At 59.6% G+C, this 17,751-nt stretch overlaps 1 protein-coding gene across 7 annotated transcripts; it reads right to left on the bottom strand.

Annotated features, from left to right (window-relative positions):
- Positions 1 to 320: 320 nt before the first annotated feature.
- On the bottom strand, positions 321 to 16,961 carry WDR90 (WD repeat domain 90). 7 transcript variants are annotated; one of them, XM_080680544.1, is made up of 42 exons: positions 16,891 to 16,925; positions 16,540 to 16,658; positions 16,237 to 16,413; positions 16,041 to 16,146; positions 15,638 to 15,808; positions 15,252 to 15,366; positions 15,102 to 15,169; positions 14,675 to 14,778; positions 14,388 to 14,600; positions 13,877 to 13,945; positions 13,169 to 13,279; positions 12,949 to 13,094; positions 12,821 to 12,878; positions 12,084 to 12,202; positions 11,768 to 11,911; positions 11,556 to 11,686; positions 11,372 to 11,488; positions 10,889 to 11,124; positions 10,524 to 10,663; positions 10,200 to 10,330; positions 9,585 to 9,715; positions 9,043 to 9,204; positions 8,725 to 8,853; positions 8,403 to 8,533; positions 8,259 to 8,323; positions 7,965 to 8,096; positions 7,653 to 7,835; positions 7,272 to 7,369; positions 6,349 to 6,451; positions 6,110 to 6,231; positions 5,786 to 5,945; positions 5,492 to 5,682; positions 5,235 to 5,403; positions 4,984 to 5,095; positions 4,645 to 4,816; positions 2,318 to 2,440; positions 1,958 to 2,132; positions 1,719 to 1,849; positions 1,478 to 1,621; positions 1,283 to 1,402; positions 1,112 to 1,196; positions 321 to 750 (listed from the first exon to the last, which is right to left on the bottom strand). In XM_080680544.1, exons 1-42 carry the CDS (start codon positions 16,898 to 16,900, stop codon positions 593 to 595), a joined length of 5,481 nt encoding a protein of 1,826 aa, XP_080536670.1. In that variant the 5' UTR covers positions 16,901 to 16,925; the 3' UTR covers positions 321 to 592. The 7 variants fall into 7 exon arrangements, with proteins under 7 accessions (XP_080536670.1, XP_080536668.1, XP_080536667.1 ...); XM_080680542.1 differs by having other exon boundaries at positions 1,283 to 1,621; positions 16,540 to 16,631; positions 16,891 to 16,961; XM_080680541.1 differs by having other exon boundaries at positions 1,283 to 1,621.
- Positions 16,962 to 17,751: the final 790 nt, after the last annotated feature.

Genomic DNA, 17,751 nt, shown 5'->3' with positions numbered 1-17,751 from the left:
CACAGCCGCACTAGCGAGCCCGGCGGGCCAGAGAGGCCGGGTTGCGCGGCAGTGCCACCACGTGGACGCATCCGGCATTGCTAGCGCTGCACCGGCCAGGGGGCGGGGCCACGGCCTCGGGTGTCACTCAGCCCCAGCAGTTTCCCGCTGGGCCAGGACCAGCCCACCCTGGGCAAGATAGCCCTTGCAGGTGGACTGGCCAGGACCTCAGTGCTGGACAGGGAACAGGAGGTCTGGGATTTGGGCAGAGGCTGTTTTCAGGCCAGGCAGGAGAGCCAGGCCCAGGGCAGTAGGAGCCTGGAGTGAACAGCAGACAATGAGACAATGCAACACCCACGTTTATTTCAACTGTACAGGTAGAAACAAAGAAAAGCACTCGGGTGCCAACAAGCACTTTACACATGTTTGGGGTCTTGGTAATTTACATACAGAGAGTCCTGAGCCCATCCAGTGTGAAGGGACTGAGCCTACCCAGCCATCCTGCCTAGCACGAGGTTCTCCACTAACCCGGCTTCTCAGGAGAGCCTCTGCCCAGGCCAGGTGCCCAGTGTGACCGGGACAGCACAGCCGACCCCACGGTCCCCAGTGCACCTCAGCAGTCTGTGACCTCCCACACCAAGATCTCGTTGTGGGCCGCCGTGAAGAGCAGGCTGGCAGATGGGGCAAACCTACAGAGCTGTACCCAGTCGTCGTGGCCAGCAAAGTCTTGCTCAGCCCCTGACACACAGTCCACCAGCCTCAGCACACGCTCTGTGGGCAAATGGTATGGGGTGGGCCCTGTGCCCATGTCTGCAACTCCAGGGCCCAGGGGTTCCCCAACCCACCCTGGCTGCCTCCAGCTGGATGTTGAAACACCAGAGAATCTGGGCTTTTAAATGTCCTGTCTTCCACACCCACGGCCAAGAAAGAGCCTGTCATTGTCAGGGTGTCTAACAACATGGGGCTTCTAAGGTCCCAAACTGGGCCACTGAGGCCCTCTATTTAGTGCTGGACTCAGTACCCCACTTCAGAGATGAGGGTGCAGATTGAGGGGCATGTCTCAGTGTGGGGGTACAGGTAAGTCCACTAAGTCCCACTAAGATAGGCTGAGTCCATACCCACCAGTACTCACCAGCAAAGCCAATGGCCATGAAGTGGGCCCTGGGGGACAGACTCAGGGACACAGCAAAGAAAGGCAGTGGGATCTTCTTCACCACCTGTGGGCATCAAGCATAAGGCAGTTAGCAGGGGTTCACATGCCCAGGACCCTCCCCTCCCAGGGTCACAGGGGGCGTGCACATGCCTGCTTCTGGCAGAGGCTGTAAAAGACCACCTCTGGATGTGGGCCGAGGCCTGCACACACCAGCAACGTCCTATCCCAGGGACAGAAGGCAGCGAGGGAGGGTGGAGAGCAGTCTGAAGCCTGAGGAAAGGCACAACGTGCTGTGGCAGGATGGGCAGGCAATGTCCCCACCTGAGGTGCCACCAGGACCCTCACCTTCATGAGGATTGGTGCCGGGAAGCTCAGCCAGTCCACAAGCTCACAGCAGTCCCGCAGCCAGTTGGAGGCCCAGATGCTGACCCGCTGGTCCCCGCTGGCGGCCAACCACAAGTCTGTCCCCTCCACCCCAAAGGCTCCATTCTGGGCGGGTAAGGGCAGGTGAGTACCTCCTGCCCCACTTTGCCCAAGCCCCTTCTCTGCCAGCACCCCCCAGATGAGACCCTGCTGGCCACTTCACCTCCTTGCTCGTGCTCTGGATGGTAGAGATGGGAGCGCCCCGGTGGTCTCTCAGTATACGGAAGGTCAGACCTGTACGTGGCTGGCTCACAGCCACAAGCCCGTCCTTGTCTCCAGAGATGATGGTCTGACCTGGGCCAGGCAGGAGCCACTCTGTTACCTTGTGAGCTCCCAGCCCAAAGGCGTGACTTGGGCCAGGCATGGGCAATGGGATTACCCTGTGAGCCCCCAGCCCCTCACCGTCAGCAGAGAAGGCGATGGCCGTCAATGCAGCCAGGTGTGGATGCATCTTGAGCTCCATGGAGATTCGGGAGATGTTGAACACACGCAATGTGCCATCACTATAACCTGCCGCCATGTGCTGCTGTTCTGGGCGCCCACAGGATGGGGGGCTCCAAGCCAAGCAGAGGCAACTCTGGGGACCCCAATGGGGAAACATCAGCACTCCCCTGGGGAGCAAGATGGGGCCCAACCCCAAGGCCGAGGACAGACACTGAGGCTGAAGGGAAGGTGGAGCTCCCAGATCCCTTCAGTGGAGAGGCAGGGACCCAACCCAAGCACACACACACACAAACACCCAGCCCCTGGTGCCCTGAATACCTGGTTCAGCACCTGGAACTGGATTACCAGCTCCATGCTGGACAAGGACCACACCCTCACACTCCCATCGTCTCCACATGTGGCACAGTGGGACTCGCTGGGGCTGAAGACCACCTCGTTCACCTGCAGGTAGCCAGCCAGCCCTGAGGCCACTTGGCCCTCAGGCAGAGGACACAATGGTGCCAGGTCATTCCTATGAGAGCATGTGTCTCCTTCCCAAGCCCGCCTGGCCATGGTCACCTCCACGTGAAGTAAAGAAACTGTCCTGACCTCCCTTCTGAGTGCCCCACACAAGACCTAGGTGGAATTCAAATTGTAAGGGGCCCATCTGCCATTGAACCTGACTGGAACACCAGAGGAGTGTTCTGGAAGAACCTAAAATGTGGTGAAGGGCCCTAGCCATTTTGGCACAGTGAATAGAGCGTCAGCCCACAGACAGAAGGGTTCTGGGTTCAATTCAGGTCAAGGGTACATACCTTGGTTGCAGGCTCAATCCCCGCCCAGGGTCAGGGCTCATGCAGGAGGCAACCAATTGATGTCTCTCTCACATTGATGTTTCTCTCTCTCCGTCTCTTCCCCTCCCTTCCAATCTCTCTAAAAACCAATGGAAAAATATCCTCGAGGGAGGATTAACAAAAATAAACAAAAAATAAATAAATGAAACGTGGTGATGGGACAACACATCCATAGAGGACTGCAGACTAAAGGTAAAGGAAGCATGAAACACTCCAGGCCATTGCAGGGGCCTCATCACTGGTGCTGGTGGCGTGGCTTTTCCTGAGATTGTCACGTGTGCACCGAGGGAGAAAGCAGGCATGTGATTACTGCGAATCAGGATTTTTGGTGTGGAGAAAAAGGGGATACAGACGCCATACACCAATGAGGTAAAATAAAATGGCCTAGTCCTGCATTTAAATCTCAAATGTAAGTATGAACTCATGATGTATTTTATCTCTAAAAACAGTAATTTAGCTCTGTCTGGCTGAGAAATGACGGGCCCTCTGGAGGGAGCTGCAGTGGGAGAGCCTGGGCACTTTGTCACTCCACGTGAGAGGGACCTTTGGCTTAGGTCAAGACTCAGGACCCCAATGCTCCTCCCCAGTGGGTGGATAAACAGTGTGTTCTGCCTGCACCATGGGACAGTACTTGGCAATAAGGAGAGGAGCCCTGACACACGCTTGCGCAGATGAACCTTGAGGCTGTGATGCTCAGCGAGAGAAGCCAGAAGGAAAGGACCACACAGCATGTGATTCATTTATGTGGAAAGTTCAGGACAGGTAAACCCATGGTTAGTGGTTGTCAGGGGATGAGAGGCGAGTGCTTGATGGGCATGGGTTTCCTTTTGGGGCGATGAAAATGCTCATAAATGGACTGCTGTGATAGTTGTACAAGTCTGTGAACAGACTGAAACCACTGAGTTGGAATGGCTGAAGCGTATGGCGTGTAAATTATACCTCAGTATAGAACTGTTACCAAAAAATAGAAAAGGCATATAATCCTTATTCCTGTCAGACTTAATTTCTTCTATGGATATCATTACTTCCCAACAAATAAATACAGATTTAAAAAAAAAAAACTCAGTAGCCAACTCAAAGAACTTGTGACTGGCCAAAGCCAGGGCTCCGTGAGCAGTGACCACAGGGAGCCCAGCCTCCATGTACACACACCAGCTCTTACAGACTTGGAAAAGAAATACATTGGCTGTTGTTGGCAGAATCAACCCAAGGCTTGGAAACCTGGTCCATAGGGAGAGAACCAGCGATCCCGCAGCTCCTGTCCCAGCTCTACCTCAGGAAACCCAACTGCACCAAGGTGACGGTCACTCTGGACAAGGGCAGCACTGAAAGGCAAGCGGCCCCAGGTGCTGCCTGGTGGGACACAGCTCACCCAGGAGGAGCTGTGGGACTGACCGGCCTGACCACGTTCTGGCCTAGCCTCCAGGTTCTCGGACCCCAGGGAACATGGGAGCAGAACGGCAGGTCGAACTCTGGTCGGTGGGAGGCCCAGGGATGGATGACCTGGTTTCTTTGCCAAGTAAATTACAAGGGAAAAAAGCAACAGAGGGAAGAGGAAGGAGAAGAGCCAGGCCTGTGGTGCTGGCGTGAGTGGATACTACGTGGACTGTGTCAACACAAGATGATGGGCAGTTCTAAGTGTATGGAATCCTTATCCTGAAATATTCACACGTAAACTAATCCCACAGCTGGGCTTGACTCAGAAGACTCAACACAGACGGGGAGAGTGAATGTGGGGCTCACAGCCCTGTGTCCAGGGTGGAAACCACCTCAGACATCTGTGACAGACAGCTGGTGGCCCAGCAGCCTCACCTTGCTTCTATGGCCGCTGATGAGGCGGGTACTGGTGCCCTCGGCCCAGCTAACATACCAGAGCGTGCCTGCTGTGGTGCCCACCACACCCATATCCATGCTATCGTGGAAGACAGCGCTCACGATGGCCCCGTCCAGGGTCAGCTCGCGCTCCAGGAACACAGAGCTGGACCTGGGGGGGAAGCAGAGGGTCCCAAGTGGTGGCAATGAGAGCCCAGGGAGCCTGGTGCTTCTGGGGTGCGTCCATGTTCTTGAGCTCTGGCCTCACCCAAGCATGTCCCCCCAGAGGGCAGGCCCAGCTGGCGAGAGTGCTGGCTTACAGCCCTGGCCAAGGCTCACCTGGCTCCAGAGCCCTTGCGCCGCAGCTCTGGCACGGCTCCCACGGCCCACAGGCGCAGTCGCCTGGTGTTGCTGCCACTGACCAGCCGCGATCCCGAGCACAGCAGCACTCCTAGGGGGCAGGATGTGGCAGGAGCTGCTTCCCCAGCTGCCCAGGACTTGACAGGGTCCTATTGCCCCAGCATTGGGGCTCCTGGGGAGAGGCCAAGCCCCTAGCTTGGGGGGTCCGCAGGGGCTCCTCAGGCACCCACCGATCTCACCGTCGTCAGCCTCCCAGGCCAGGAAGCAGCGGCTGGCACTCGTGTCCCAGACACAGACCTGGCCGGCATTGGAGCCGCAGTACAGCAGGGGCTCGGCCCCATAGCACAGGGACGTCAGCTCGCCCGCCCCCACCGTCTCGGGGATGGGCTCTCGGCACACCTGGAGGGACACAAGGGCAGTGTGGGTCAATAATGTCCCAGGGCCCGGCTAGACCCCATCCTCCAAAACTGCCTCTGAACACTGGCACCTGGAGGCTGATGTCGGGCCCGCGCTGCTGCAGGAGCCACAAGGTGAGGGCGCCCTGGCCCACGCAGGCAAGCTCACCGGCACCCCAGGGGTTGAAGGCCATGTCGTGTACCGGCTCTGGGAGGTGGGTAGACGAAACAAGCTCATAGGTGGCCATGCACCACAGGGCCAGGGTTCGGTCACCATAGTCCCCTAGGGAGATGCATTGTGGTCACACCAGCTGCCCAGGGGTCCCACGACAGGCAGGGGAGTCCAGAGGCCACTGCCCTCTGCACACCCCCTCTCCCCAGCCGACCTAGTGTGACAAGGAGCCGATCATCCCGTGAGAAAGCTAGGGCTTGCACAGCGGTGCAGTGGTGAGAAAGGAGCTGCTGGCACGAACCCCCAGGCACATCCCAGATGCGGATCTGGCAGCCAGAGGCGGCACCACTACTCCCAGAGGCAGAGGCCAGGACCTGGCAGGGTGGGTGAGGGGGAGGTGGTTAGTGGGGTAGGGCAGTCCAGGGGGGTACTGGCTCTGGGTGGATGGGAGGCCAGAAGGTCGTCCCCTGTGCTGCTCTGGAGGCCCTACATGAGGCACACTATGATGTGCACCACGACCGGGGCGTGGGAGGAGCACCTGGGCGTTGTGGCTGAGAGCCAGTGTGGAGATCTCCTCGGAGTGGCCGAGCCAGTGCTGCTGGGAGCCGGAGTGCAGGTCCTCCACTACTACCAGGCAGCCGCAGGTGTAGGCAAAGAAGCCTGTAGCAGGGAGGGAGCCCCAGAGCTGGTCTGCTGTGGCCCTGTCATTCTCCCTGCAGCTCTGGGCTGGGAGCTGGGGCACCGGAGGGGGGTGGGGCGGGTGTCTGTGGTCCCTACCTGTGTCTGGCCTCCAGATCACGTTGGCCCGCCCATTCCCGTTGTAGCCCACAACAGCCTTCAGGTGCAGCCACTCGCCCCCAGCAGGGGGGCAGGAAACATTCTGTGAGAAAGTGGTATAGGATGCTTAGCTATGGCACAGCACCCAGCCACCCCACCTACCACCCGCCACCTCAGGTTGTGTCCCATCAGGCTGGGAGCTGGGACAAAGCTATGGGAGGTACATGCCCGGGATGGGACAAATGGCAAGAGCGTGGGCCCAAAAGCCTACACATGAGAGGCTAACTGGGGATGGAAGCTGGCGGTGCAGACAGGGAGGCAGGAGTGGGAGATGTGGGTGGTCCCTGGAGTCCGGGGAGGGCAAACAGGGCAGACAGGGATAGCAAGACCAGGGGCTCTCAAGGACAGGACATGCAAGGAGGTAGGACGATCCGGTGGAGATAGTGGGCTTAGCAGGACACTGAGTGTCAGCGTGAGAGTGAAAGCACAAGAGCACGGTAAAATGGTACCTGTGAAGTGACTACCGTCAAGGCCTGGACTGATGTCAACTTTGGCAGCAGCCCCAGGGAGACCCGGGGAACCCACGTATTAGGAAGAAGGAACACTCCCAGAAACCACAGGGCTGTGCCACCTCACCCCTGACCCTCTAGGGCAGGGGTGGGCAAACTTTTTGACTCGAGGGCCACAATGGGTTCTTAAACTGGACCGGAGGGCCGGAACAAAAGCATGGATGGAGTGTTTGTGTGAACTAATATAAATTCAAAGTAAAGGAGCGGAGGGGAGAGCAAGAGAACCCTCCGGTCTTTCGGCTCCGCGGGCCGGATAGAACAGCCGAACGGGCCGGATCCGGCCCGCGGGCCGTAGTTTGCCCACAGCTGCTCTAGGGTGTCCACCTGTGGCAGAGGATCCCACCCCCATACAACCTTGGCTATCAGGGAGGCTTTGTAGCGTGCTGTGAAGTGTTTGTAGGCATCCGGGCGGGCAGTGGGCTGAGTCCTGGCTCTCCTGATGCTCCAGGCACCTGGCAGAGAGGAGGAAGAGGCCACAGGAAGTCAAACCACCCACAGCCATTCAGAGACCCTTCCTCACACAGTCACCTGGCCCCAGCTGGACAAGAGCACCCAACCCAGGAAACAGGGTCAGAGGATGCATATGAGCCACATCCAAGCGCCCGGCCTCACAGCAGCCTCAGGCTGATCCACTTGCCCTTTAAGTGCAGGCCTCATCTCATGGGGTGAACCCCAATCTGGGTCCCACTGGCACCTACATCTGACCCAAGCCAGTCATGAGTATTCCTGCCCTACCTTGCTTACTAGGCTGGCCATGGGGGTGCGGCAGCATGCTGAGGTCCCAAGGGCCCCCTGCGGCCCCATCTCCAGCCCCATAGGCCTCCTTCTGCACCAGCATGGGTGGGCCTGGGGCCTGACAGAGCCCCTCAGGACTGTGGCTCTCCTCAAAGGCTCCTTCATCTGACACAGAGAAAGTGCCTAGGGGAGTTGGGAAGCAGTGAAAGGAGGGCACAGGGCCCCCTACACCACCCCCCCACAGACCTGGAGCAGCACCCAAACATGCCGACAAACAGGCCTGCCCAGGTGCTCCGGGGCTGCTGGCCTTACCATCACCGTCCCCTAAGGGCCCAGCACAGATGCTCAGCTGGGGTGGGGCTGCCTGGGATGGCACGGGCACCTGACACCGAGGGAGCCCATTGGTCCCGGACAACACATCCTCCTGCTGTCTTGCATTTGGGCCTGGGGATGGAAGAGGCTGTGCTTAGGGACTGAGGAGGACAGAGCGCAGAGGGGGAGGGGTGCCTAGTCCCCCACCCCTCATGCACTGGGACCCTCAGGACCAGAAGCAGCACCATGCCACTCCCAGTGGCTGCAGTGCCAACACGAGATGTCACCACAGACCTTCTACTGTGGTGCAACCACTCACAGCCTCATTGGTTGGGGGGGGCCTGGGGGAGCCTCGGACGCTGCAGAGGCAACAAGAGAGGGTGTCAGGCGGGGAGGATGAGGCAGGAGGCCTGGCAGATACAGGTCAAGGGCACTTGCCTTTCTGGGGGCGAACTCTCAGGGGAGGCCAGTATGTCCCAGAGGAAGATGGCATCTCCCACGCTGAGGAGATGCTGCTGGTCAGGGGTGAAGGTCACAGCCTGCACGGGCTCTGAGTGGCCAATGTACACCTAGGGGCAGCACATTTCACATACAGAGACCCCTGAGGCCTGGCCAGAGACCCTGCTGTTCTCCCACAGCCAGGCCTGACCAGAATGGTGGCCGGGCAAGAGGTCCTCATGGTGTCAGGCCCTACGGGTCATCGTCCACCCTCCTTCTCACCCGCCTGCCTACCCCCACCCGTGTCCTCTGCAGCACACACCTGGCAGCTGGGGTTGGACTGCATTAAGTAGTCCCACACCTTGATGGCACGGTCGGCAGCTGTCAGCAGCAAGCGGGCATCCCTGCTGAGAGCCAGGGCGGAGCAGGCCACGGGGTGCACATCACAAAACTGCAAGAGAACATTCTCATGGGGAGAAGATCAGAGCACAGGAGTCCCCTGAACCCGGGAAACCTCCCTTCTCAAAAAATGTACCTCTCAGGAGTGGAAGGCAGCTAGCACCTCCCCTCCTCAGGCACAGGGGACACCAAGATGGGAGCCCAGGGGAGACCAAGCCACCGGCCACGAGCCTGGACTCACCTCTCGAACCATGCGGCCCGATATGGCGTCTAGCACCACCACCTTGTTGGATGACAAGGACACCAGCAGGTGGCTGCGGGGGGCGGGGCTGAAGCAGACAGCCACAGCTGAGTCCAGGCCGCTGCTGGCCAGGTCCAGGGCACTGACATCAATCCGTAGCAGCTGGGAGAGAGCAGCAACTAGTCATCAGCCATGGCCGCTGGGCAGAGCTTACACTCCCAGGGCCAGGGCACAGGAGGCAGGCAGCCTGGGGCAAGCCCCACACCCTTCCCTGGCTGGCCCGCCCTGGGCACATGATGTCCTCTGTGCCTGTGAGGGCAGCAGGGCCGGGTCCTCTCTGAAGTGAGTGTGGCCTCCCACCTGCTGCCTTGATGTGTCGCACTCCACACAGGGCCACGGAGAAGCCCTGCCTCCCCCTGGGCCCCGGTCCTGAGAACCCAGGGGAGCCATGTGGCAGATAGTAGAAACACCCATGGGGTCAGTCGGCCAGGCTGGTGCAAGCTTGCCCACATTGGGCACACGGAAGGTTCTGGCTGACTCACATCATCCAGTGAGGCTGCGTCCATGATGGTCACCATGTACTTAAAGGGACCCATGAAGGCCAGCAAGCGGTTGTCCCCACTGACTGCCAAGGCATTGGGACGTGGGAGGGCATCCCGGCACACCACGTTAGCTGCCGGAATCACAGGGGCAGGTGGTCAGCTAAGTGAGAAGGGGAGCCCAGAGCAGGCACAAAATCTGCCCACAAGTACAGAAACCAGCCCAGAGCCTGAGCATCAGAGCGCCCAAACACCCAGGGCCCAGGTCTGCCAGAATATAGCTGGGGTTCTCTTGGGCCACACCAAGTGACCATCTGACTGGCCATGGGAGGGACAGATGCCCTTGGGTGGGTCTGCCAGCCTGGTGCTCAGGCTGTTCACCCCCTTCTGGGGTGGGGCAGAAACAGACCCTCATAGACCTTCTGTTTTGAGGGCTTGGTGTGTCCTAAAACCACACTTGCCCTGGGGGTCTAGGTAGTGAGGCCACAGAAGGCAGTTTTCTGCCGGCAGTGGACACTAGGCAAGCCCCACCCCCACAGGAACCAGATGAGGGGAAGGCTGGGAGGCTGCGGTGGAGCCGTGCAGGTGCGGCGGGAGGCGGTGGGGGTGGTGTCTAACCTGCAACACGCAGGACGCGGCAGCAAGTAGCAGTGCAGTGATACTGGGCCAGGGTGCCCTGAGAGCAGGCACTGAACAAGAGGCTGCCATCGGGGCTGGTGACCAGGCTGGTGATAGCTCCATGGTGACACCTGCCCACACAGGGATGCCCGCTGCCTTGGCCCCGAGTTGTACCATCCCTGACCAAGTCCCCAAGGGGCAGCAGAGCAGGAGGTTCCTGTAGACAGTCCTCCCCTGCTCTACCCGGCCACCCACATACCCCAGGGGACCCCACAAGTATCCACCATAGACATCTGTGGAGCCAGGGGCCAGCTGGGCACCCACCTGTGTTCCACCAGGACCCTGGTGGCCTCCAGGCTGAAGGAGCGGACGGCCCCACTGCTGAAGCCACAGAAGAAGACTGGCTGCGTGGGATGGAAGGCGACTGCACATGGCGCTTCCTCAGGCGACGTGAAGTCATAGAGCTGGAGGGTGGGGCCATGTGAGGGCAGGCAGGGTGGTCGCTACCAGCTGGCCAGAACCTGAGAGCTAGTCTCTTCAGGTGGCCTAAACCGGAGGATCCCCAACACAGGCCACAGGACAAAGTCCACCAAAGGTCCTCCCCAGCCCCCCCACCTGCCTGGGCCCTGCCCCCCAGGCCTCAGCATGGCCTGTGGCTCTCTAGTCTTTCCCTCCCGGCCGCACTCTACCTGCTGCAGGGTCACCAGATCCCAGACTCGAACAGTGTGGTCCTGGGACACGGTGGCCAGCTGTCCTCGGTTGCACTCGGTGGCGAGGGCCAACACCAGGGCAGTGTGGGAGCGCACCAGCACATTATACTCCCGGGAGGAGATGTCCAGGAAGCCCAGATGGCCCGAGGAGGTGGTGGACAGCACACGCAAGCCATCAGGGCTGAGTCGTACTGAGCTGATGGGGCCCTCATGCTCTGCAGGCAGGGTGGCCTGGCACTAATACAGGCTGGCCACATCCAGAATGCACCTCCCTCCCAGCCCCCCAAGACACAAACTCATTTCCTTGCTGCCTTCCTGTGGACAGATCAGGCAGCTGCCCCATGGCCACCCACTCCTGGCTCAGCAATGGTGGGTCCCAGGGTCAGGATGAAGCTTCTCAGAGTCCTGATGGCCATCTAGCCCAGGGATGGACCCTGATGGCGAGCTGCTGTCTTGTCCTACCTGCCTCCAAGAGCACAGAGGAGAAGTCCAGGGGCCAGAGGCGCAGGTAGCCGTCCTCCGAGCCCACCGCACACTCAGCCTGGGAGACACTGAGGCTGCTGATGGCGATGCCGGGGCCTGGGAGGGCAGGCAGCGTCAGCAGAAGCATCAGGGCTGCTCCACCCACACAGCAGGGACTACCTACCCAAGCTGAAGGCCTGCTTCTGTGGGAGGGGGCTACTGGGAGTCTGCGTGGGTAGGAGATAGCGAGCACGCCGCACAGCCATGCGCTGGTGGTCGATCTCCAGGATGTGACCACTACGGCTGCAAACATAGCTGCCCGGAGAGGCAACAGGTGTGGGCCGAAGGGCCAGACAGACGGGACTGGGCTAGTCAGAGGACAAGGGCAGTACTTACAGCATGCGGCCATCCTGGGCCTTCCCAAAGGCCAGGTCAGTGAACTCTAGTGTGTGATGCTCCCCCAGGTCCACAGGGCAGGAGCACAGGCCCCCACCTCGAAACCGCCACAGCCGCACATTGCCCCGCCCGCATGACGCCATCCTGCAAAAGGGTATGAGGGTGAGTTATCCAATCCCCACAGGGAGATGAGGCTGCTGTGGACAAGGGCCCTGAGTGAGGAAGGGGAGACAGGCTCAGTGGTTCAGCCCCATCCAGGTCCATGGGCTGCCAGACCCCCATCCCAGCACTGCAGGTGGGCAGGAGGCCCCGTTACCTGGTTTCATTAAAAAAGGCAATCTCAAAAGCCTGGATGTCAACGTCGGTGTTTGCCTTTGCGAGAATGATGGCCTCACCGCCTTGCCCCACCTGGTCAGTGCCCCACGCCACCACCATCTGCAACAAGTCCCTGCTGAGCACCTGTTGCACCAGCCTGCCCTGCTGGGCCTCCACTAAGCTCTTCTCTCCTATGGGAGCCGGCCTGAGCCCTCAGCTGGTGAGAGTGTGGGGAGGGCAGCCCCACTACCTGGAGGGACCTCCATTTGCCCAAACCGGCTTCAGACATAAAACCCAGCTGCCCTATGACTCCAGAAGATGCCAACAAAGAGAATGAGTTATTTAAATGTTGACTCTAGCCCAGCCAGCGTGGCTCAGTGGTTGAGCATCAAACTATGAACCAGGAGGTCACAGTTTGATTCCCAGTCAGGGCATATGCCTGGGTTGCAGGCTTGATCTCCAGTGTGGGGCGTGCAGGAGGCAGCTAATCAATGATTCTCTTTCATCATTGATGTTTCTATCTCTCTCTCCCTCTCCCTTCCTCTCTGAAATCAATAAAAACATACTGTAAAAATAAAAATAAATAAATAAAATAAAAGTTTACTCCACCCACAAGGGGTGTAAAACAGAAGATACTCTGTAGTGTATGGGAGGCGGGAGGCCTCCCAGTGGGGCCAGGGGAAGGTTGCTTCCTAAGTGACTTGGACACTGCCCCACTTCCTCCGCCCGCCCTGTTACCATCTTCCCGTGGTGGTCCTTGCCAATGCAGCAGAGTAGTGCCCCACTGTCGGAGAAGCTGTGGACATGGAAGAGACAGTCAGTGTCACCAGGGCTGCCCCCACCCACCTCAGAGGCCCCTCACCCACCTGAGGGAGCAGACAGTGTGGACAGGGCTTCGGAACAGGGACAGGCAGCTCCTGGTCTGGAAGTCCCAGAGACGCAGCATGCTGTGGGGGCGTGCCTGGGCTGAGGCCAGCAGAGTGTTGCTCCCATCCAACGCCAGGGCAGAGACCTGGGGAGGTGGCAGGTTGAGGGAAGCTGTGCAGCCTTTGGGTGCAAGCCACCCCTGGGCCAGGCAGTACCCACCTTGTCTGTGTGGCCGAGGAAGAAGCACTGCTCCCGGGTGTCAATGCACAGGACCACAATGATCGCATGGCAAGGGTACACGACAGCAGCCCCATCCTTGGTCCACAGGGCCTGTGCATGCGGGTCGGAGGCTGAGGTCGCAGGTTGGCGGGCCTCCTCTCCCCACTCTGGTATACCTTTCCCCACGTAATGTGCACAGGAGTCAACGGGATGTACACACCAAAGAAATAGGAAACTGACAAACACATGAATACATGTGCATGCACACACACACAGTTTTCTCTGAGCCCTGTCTGCAATGCAAGAAACTTTGGAGTTCAGGCCATGAAAAACCAGAGAGCCCACAAAGACTTGGAGCTTGTGTCCAGGAGGGCCTGACAAGCCAGGGCCTCCTCTCCCACTGTCCCCAACCGCACCCCACAGGGACCCACCAGTCATGCCCACACCAGCCCCACATGGCTGCACATGGCTGCATCAAAGCTTTAAAGGGTAAGAGCTCACTGGTCTCTGGAAGCTCAAACACTTAAACCAACACTGACCAGCCAGCACTCATGAGAACAAAGGGGGCCTCTGAGTGACGGTCACTGAGGACGCGCCAAGCCACAGTGCAGACTTGAGCAAGAATGGGAATGCACACAGCAATCTCAGGGGATATAAGGCCTTTCCTCTGACACTCGTCCAACCCAACGAGAGCATGGGACCCCTCACCCATTTAGTGCTGTGGCCCCCGAGGCCAATGACTCTCTTGAGCCTCAGGACAGGATCTGGCAGGAAGCTCTGAAACATACAAACTCACTGTGAGACCCCAGAAAGCAAGACCTGGTCCAGCCAGGGCTGCCCAACCAGGCTGGGTCCTTCCTCCCAACAAGCTGCTTAGGACTGGGTGGCCTCTTTTGACTGCTCTGTGGCAGGAAGTCAGGATTCCTGCCACACTGCCAGACCTTCCAGGTGCTGCCCCCGAGGCACGTGGGGCTGGGAGTTGGGAGCCAGGCACCAGACCCTCCTTACTCTTTGTTGAAAGGGATTTTTGCCCAAAGCTGCTTCCTGCCTACTCTGCTTTCTGCCAGGGGACTGATGAGAAGGGACCCTCAGAGGCCTAATTGCCCCAAGCATGGCTTGTGGTGAGCAAAGGCCCAAGATCCCCCTACCCACACCTCACCAAGGCCCCACCCACCTCTATGGCTTAGACTCCCCTGCCTTCCTCAAGACATGCACTCACCTCATGCTTGGTCACATCCTCTGGGGCCTTGGGCACCACAGCCAAGTTACGAACAGACACTGGAAGGCCACTGCCAGCAGCATGCTTGTCAGTGGCCTTCGTGCTGGCTGACGGCTCTCGTCTATGGACCCTGGAGCCACCCCCGATGGAGACTTCTGAGCATTCAGAGGACAGGCCATCCTCTGGAGGAAGCCCCAAGGAGGCCTGCCCAGACTGTGGAGGGACAGTGTCTGTCAGACCCTGGGACTACCTTCCTTAGCCCCATCTCTAATGGCACAGGCACTCACAGCTGTGGGACCAAGCATCTGAACCACAGGGGACACACTGTCCTGTCTGGACTTGCTGAAGGGCACTGGGCGAGGGAGAAGCTGTGGCACATGTCTTGGGAAGTCTGCAATGAAGCAAAGGGAAGAATCCACGAGCAGAGTGAAGAGGCCTGAGAAGGATGTGGCAGAAGGCACCGGGCAGGGCAGCAGAGAGAGAAGCCACCTCGTCAGCTGCAGCCCACCACAGCACCCAGGCTCCAGCACCCCTCCCAGATGGAGAGCTTGAGGCCCCCAGGCACCCTATAAGCAGCCTCCCAAATGAATCTGGGAACTCAGGATGACCTCCAGGCTAGCCCATGCCCCTGCAGGCACCACACCTGAGTTCACCACCCAGACACAATGCCAGGACCCCGTCTCCCACCGAACTGTGCACGCCCCACAGGCCCACCTGCCTCAGGAGGGGAACAGTTCCTCTGAATCAGCTTGGAGGTCGCTGCTGGGCTGTCGCTTGGAAACCTCAGTGGGGCAGAGGGAGAATCAGCATAGTGGCCACCTGCCCTCCCCTGCCAGCCGCCCTGGGACAGGCAGAACTGCTCACCGGATGTGAATGTAGTGGTCGTGCCAGTTCTCCCCCTTTGGCACTGGAAATGCCATTTCTCGAGGCATGGGGGTGACAGGCAGCTTTGCCCGCCGGGCCTCGGCGACAGTGACAGCTACAAAGAGTGGAGTTGCTCCAGGTCTAAGGAAGCCCGACCAGCAACCTCTCCCAGCCCAGGCGAGACTCCACACACCAGGTGTTTGCAGAGTATCGCCTGAACATCTACCCAGCCACCACCTCCTCCTATCAGTGTCTTGGGAGCTAGGGCAGCAAGGGCACCTTCCTCAGGCGGCAAGGCCTCTCCTGGGCAGAGAATCTGGGGGGAGGGATGGGTTTGGAGCAGCCCACCTGTAGGCTAAGTGTAGGGCACGGGGCACAGCCCTCACCTGGGTCAAAGCACAGATCGCTGGTGTAGAGGCTTCGGACCAGGAGGCTGGCACACAGCCGGACACTCTTGAGATGGTTGTAGCGCCGGTTCAGGTACACAAGGAGGATGTCGTGCAGGTCCAGCTGCAGGCAGGTCCAGCGGGCACCAGGGGGAGCCACACCTGCCAGGTCTGCAGGAGGCAAGCCAGGGTCAGCAGTGCCCATCCTCTCACCAGCCAGGCACAGTGCCTTCTGTCCTTGGCCTGACCCCATTCCCATGGCCAAAACCATGTGCCCCTCACTCAGGCTGCCCCACTCCAGGCCACAAAGGAGCCTGACTGGGCCTGCCCTACTTCCCAGTCTGCCTTCAGGCTGCTTCTCCTGGACTATCCCTGTCCCATTCATGTCCCATCTCTGTGTCACCTTTCCTGGATGTCCCTTCACAAATAAAGGGGAATTGAAGCCATGTGGCTGTAGACTTGAATTCCTTGAAGAGGTTGGAAAGGGATACGCGGATGACCTGGCTCTCCTGCAGGGACAAAGGGTGGCTGTAAGGAGACAAAAGGTAGCACCAGGGGTGCAGAGCCCCCACCACAGACCCTGCTCCCAAGCTCAGCACCTCGGTGGACAAGTCCAGGTGGATGACGAAGTGCTTGGTGGACAGGGGTCGGAAAAGCAAGTACAGGTATCGTCCTGTCAACCCCAGGGACTGCGTGCTGGTTTTGGGGAGCTGGATGTAATTGCTGGCGGAGACAGTGCCTCTAATACGATACACAGTGCACTTTAGGGTCTTGTCCTGGAGAAAGAGATGCGAGTGTGCCCCACAGAGCCAGGAAGCACCAGGAGAGGCGCTGCCCGCTTGAGTCCCAGGCAGAGAAGGGGACCCCACCCACGCTGCTGCCAGGTCTTCTGGCTCACTTACCATCACTGTGGCCACGTCACCCTCCTTAGTGGACCGCTTCCACTCGTCCACCTTGAATTGTCTGAAGACGTTGAGGAATGGGTGCTGCCACACTGGGGGGACAGGGAGGTGTGGGGGACCTGCCCCAGGGAGGGGCCGGAGTCTGGGTCTGCACGCACCCCAGCAGTGACAGCAATCAAAGTGCGAGTACTGGGTTCGGGCCCAAGATCCGCACCAACCCGCCCAAGAGCCTGCGATTGGCGCTGACGAAGCCAGGCCGCAGGCTCAGTGCGCACCGGCCACCGGACCCTGCCCGCCCCTCCTCAGGATCCCGGACCGCTTGCCCCCCGGGTCTGCCGGCCGCGAGCCTACCTCGCGCCATGGCGCAGCCGCTTGCACTTCCCGCCTCGGACGCCGCGCTCCCCACGCAGGGCACGCAGCGCGCGCCTAGCAACGGCCGCCTGGCAACAGCGTCACTTCCGCCTTATGGATCACGTGACCTCGGGTCGCAACCTGCACCTTAGCGGCGCTGAGTTCGCGTTATGGTCTCTTGGGGGTCCCCAAGACCCTGCCCAGCCTACCCTGACCACTCTTTCGCTGTCGCAACCTGGAGTAGGAGCTTTTGTCCCCAGGTTCCTCTGGGCACTCTCAAGCCAGGACCCAATAGGGGGGCTCTAGCACCACCAGCTATGGGATCCAGGGAGGTTCCTGACTCGTTCTGGGGTCCATCTCCATTTCCAGAATGACACGGACCCCCAGGAGCGTTCCACACCCTCAGACACCAGCCCTCTGGAGGGAGGGTGCACACCCGGGTACTCCCACTTCATCCTGTCAGCCATGAGGTCACCTGCCCAACAAGCTAACAGTGTCCCACAAGAGCCTAGGGCTGAGCAACTCCAGCTCCCATAGTCATCTGCCAGGGTTCCCCCAAAACCTGTGGGACACCTTCCTCCACTGTTCCACGCCATGTCTGGGAGAGAGGACCAGGGATCCTGAGACCCGGCCCCAATCCTGGGGCTCTTGGACCCCATCCCAGATCCAGTTACAGAACATTTATGGGCCACCAAGCTGGGCTCAGGCACCTGCCAACACCAACAGGGAGAGAAAGCAGGAGTGGGTGTCAGGTGGGGCAGGGTGAGGTTCACAGACTTCCAAGGAAGATGAGCTGGCCCCAGCACCTCTGTCAGGACACAGGAGAGCAGCTACGCAGAGCTGGGAGGACCCCTTCTACCC

Source organism: Plecotus auritus, assembly GCF_963455305.1.
Source record: "Plecotus auritus genome assembly, chromosome: 7".
Classification (NCBI taxonomy): Eukaryota; Metazoa; Chordata; class Mammalia; order Chiroptera; family Vespertilionidae; genus Plecotus; species Plecotus auritus.
Note: the sequence above shows the minus strand (reverse complement) of the source record. Positions and strands in the feature narration are given on the sequence as shown.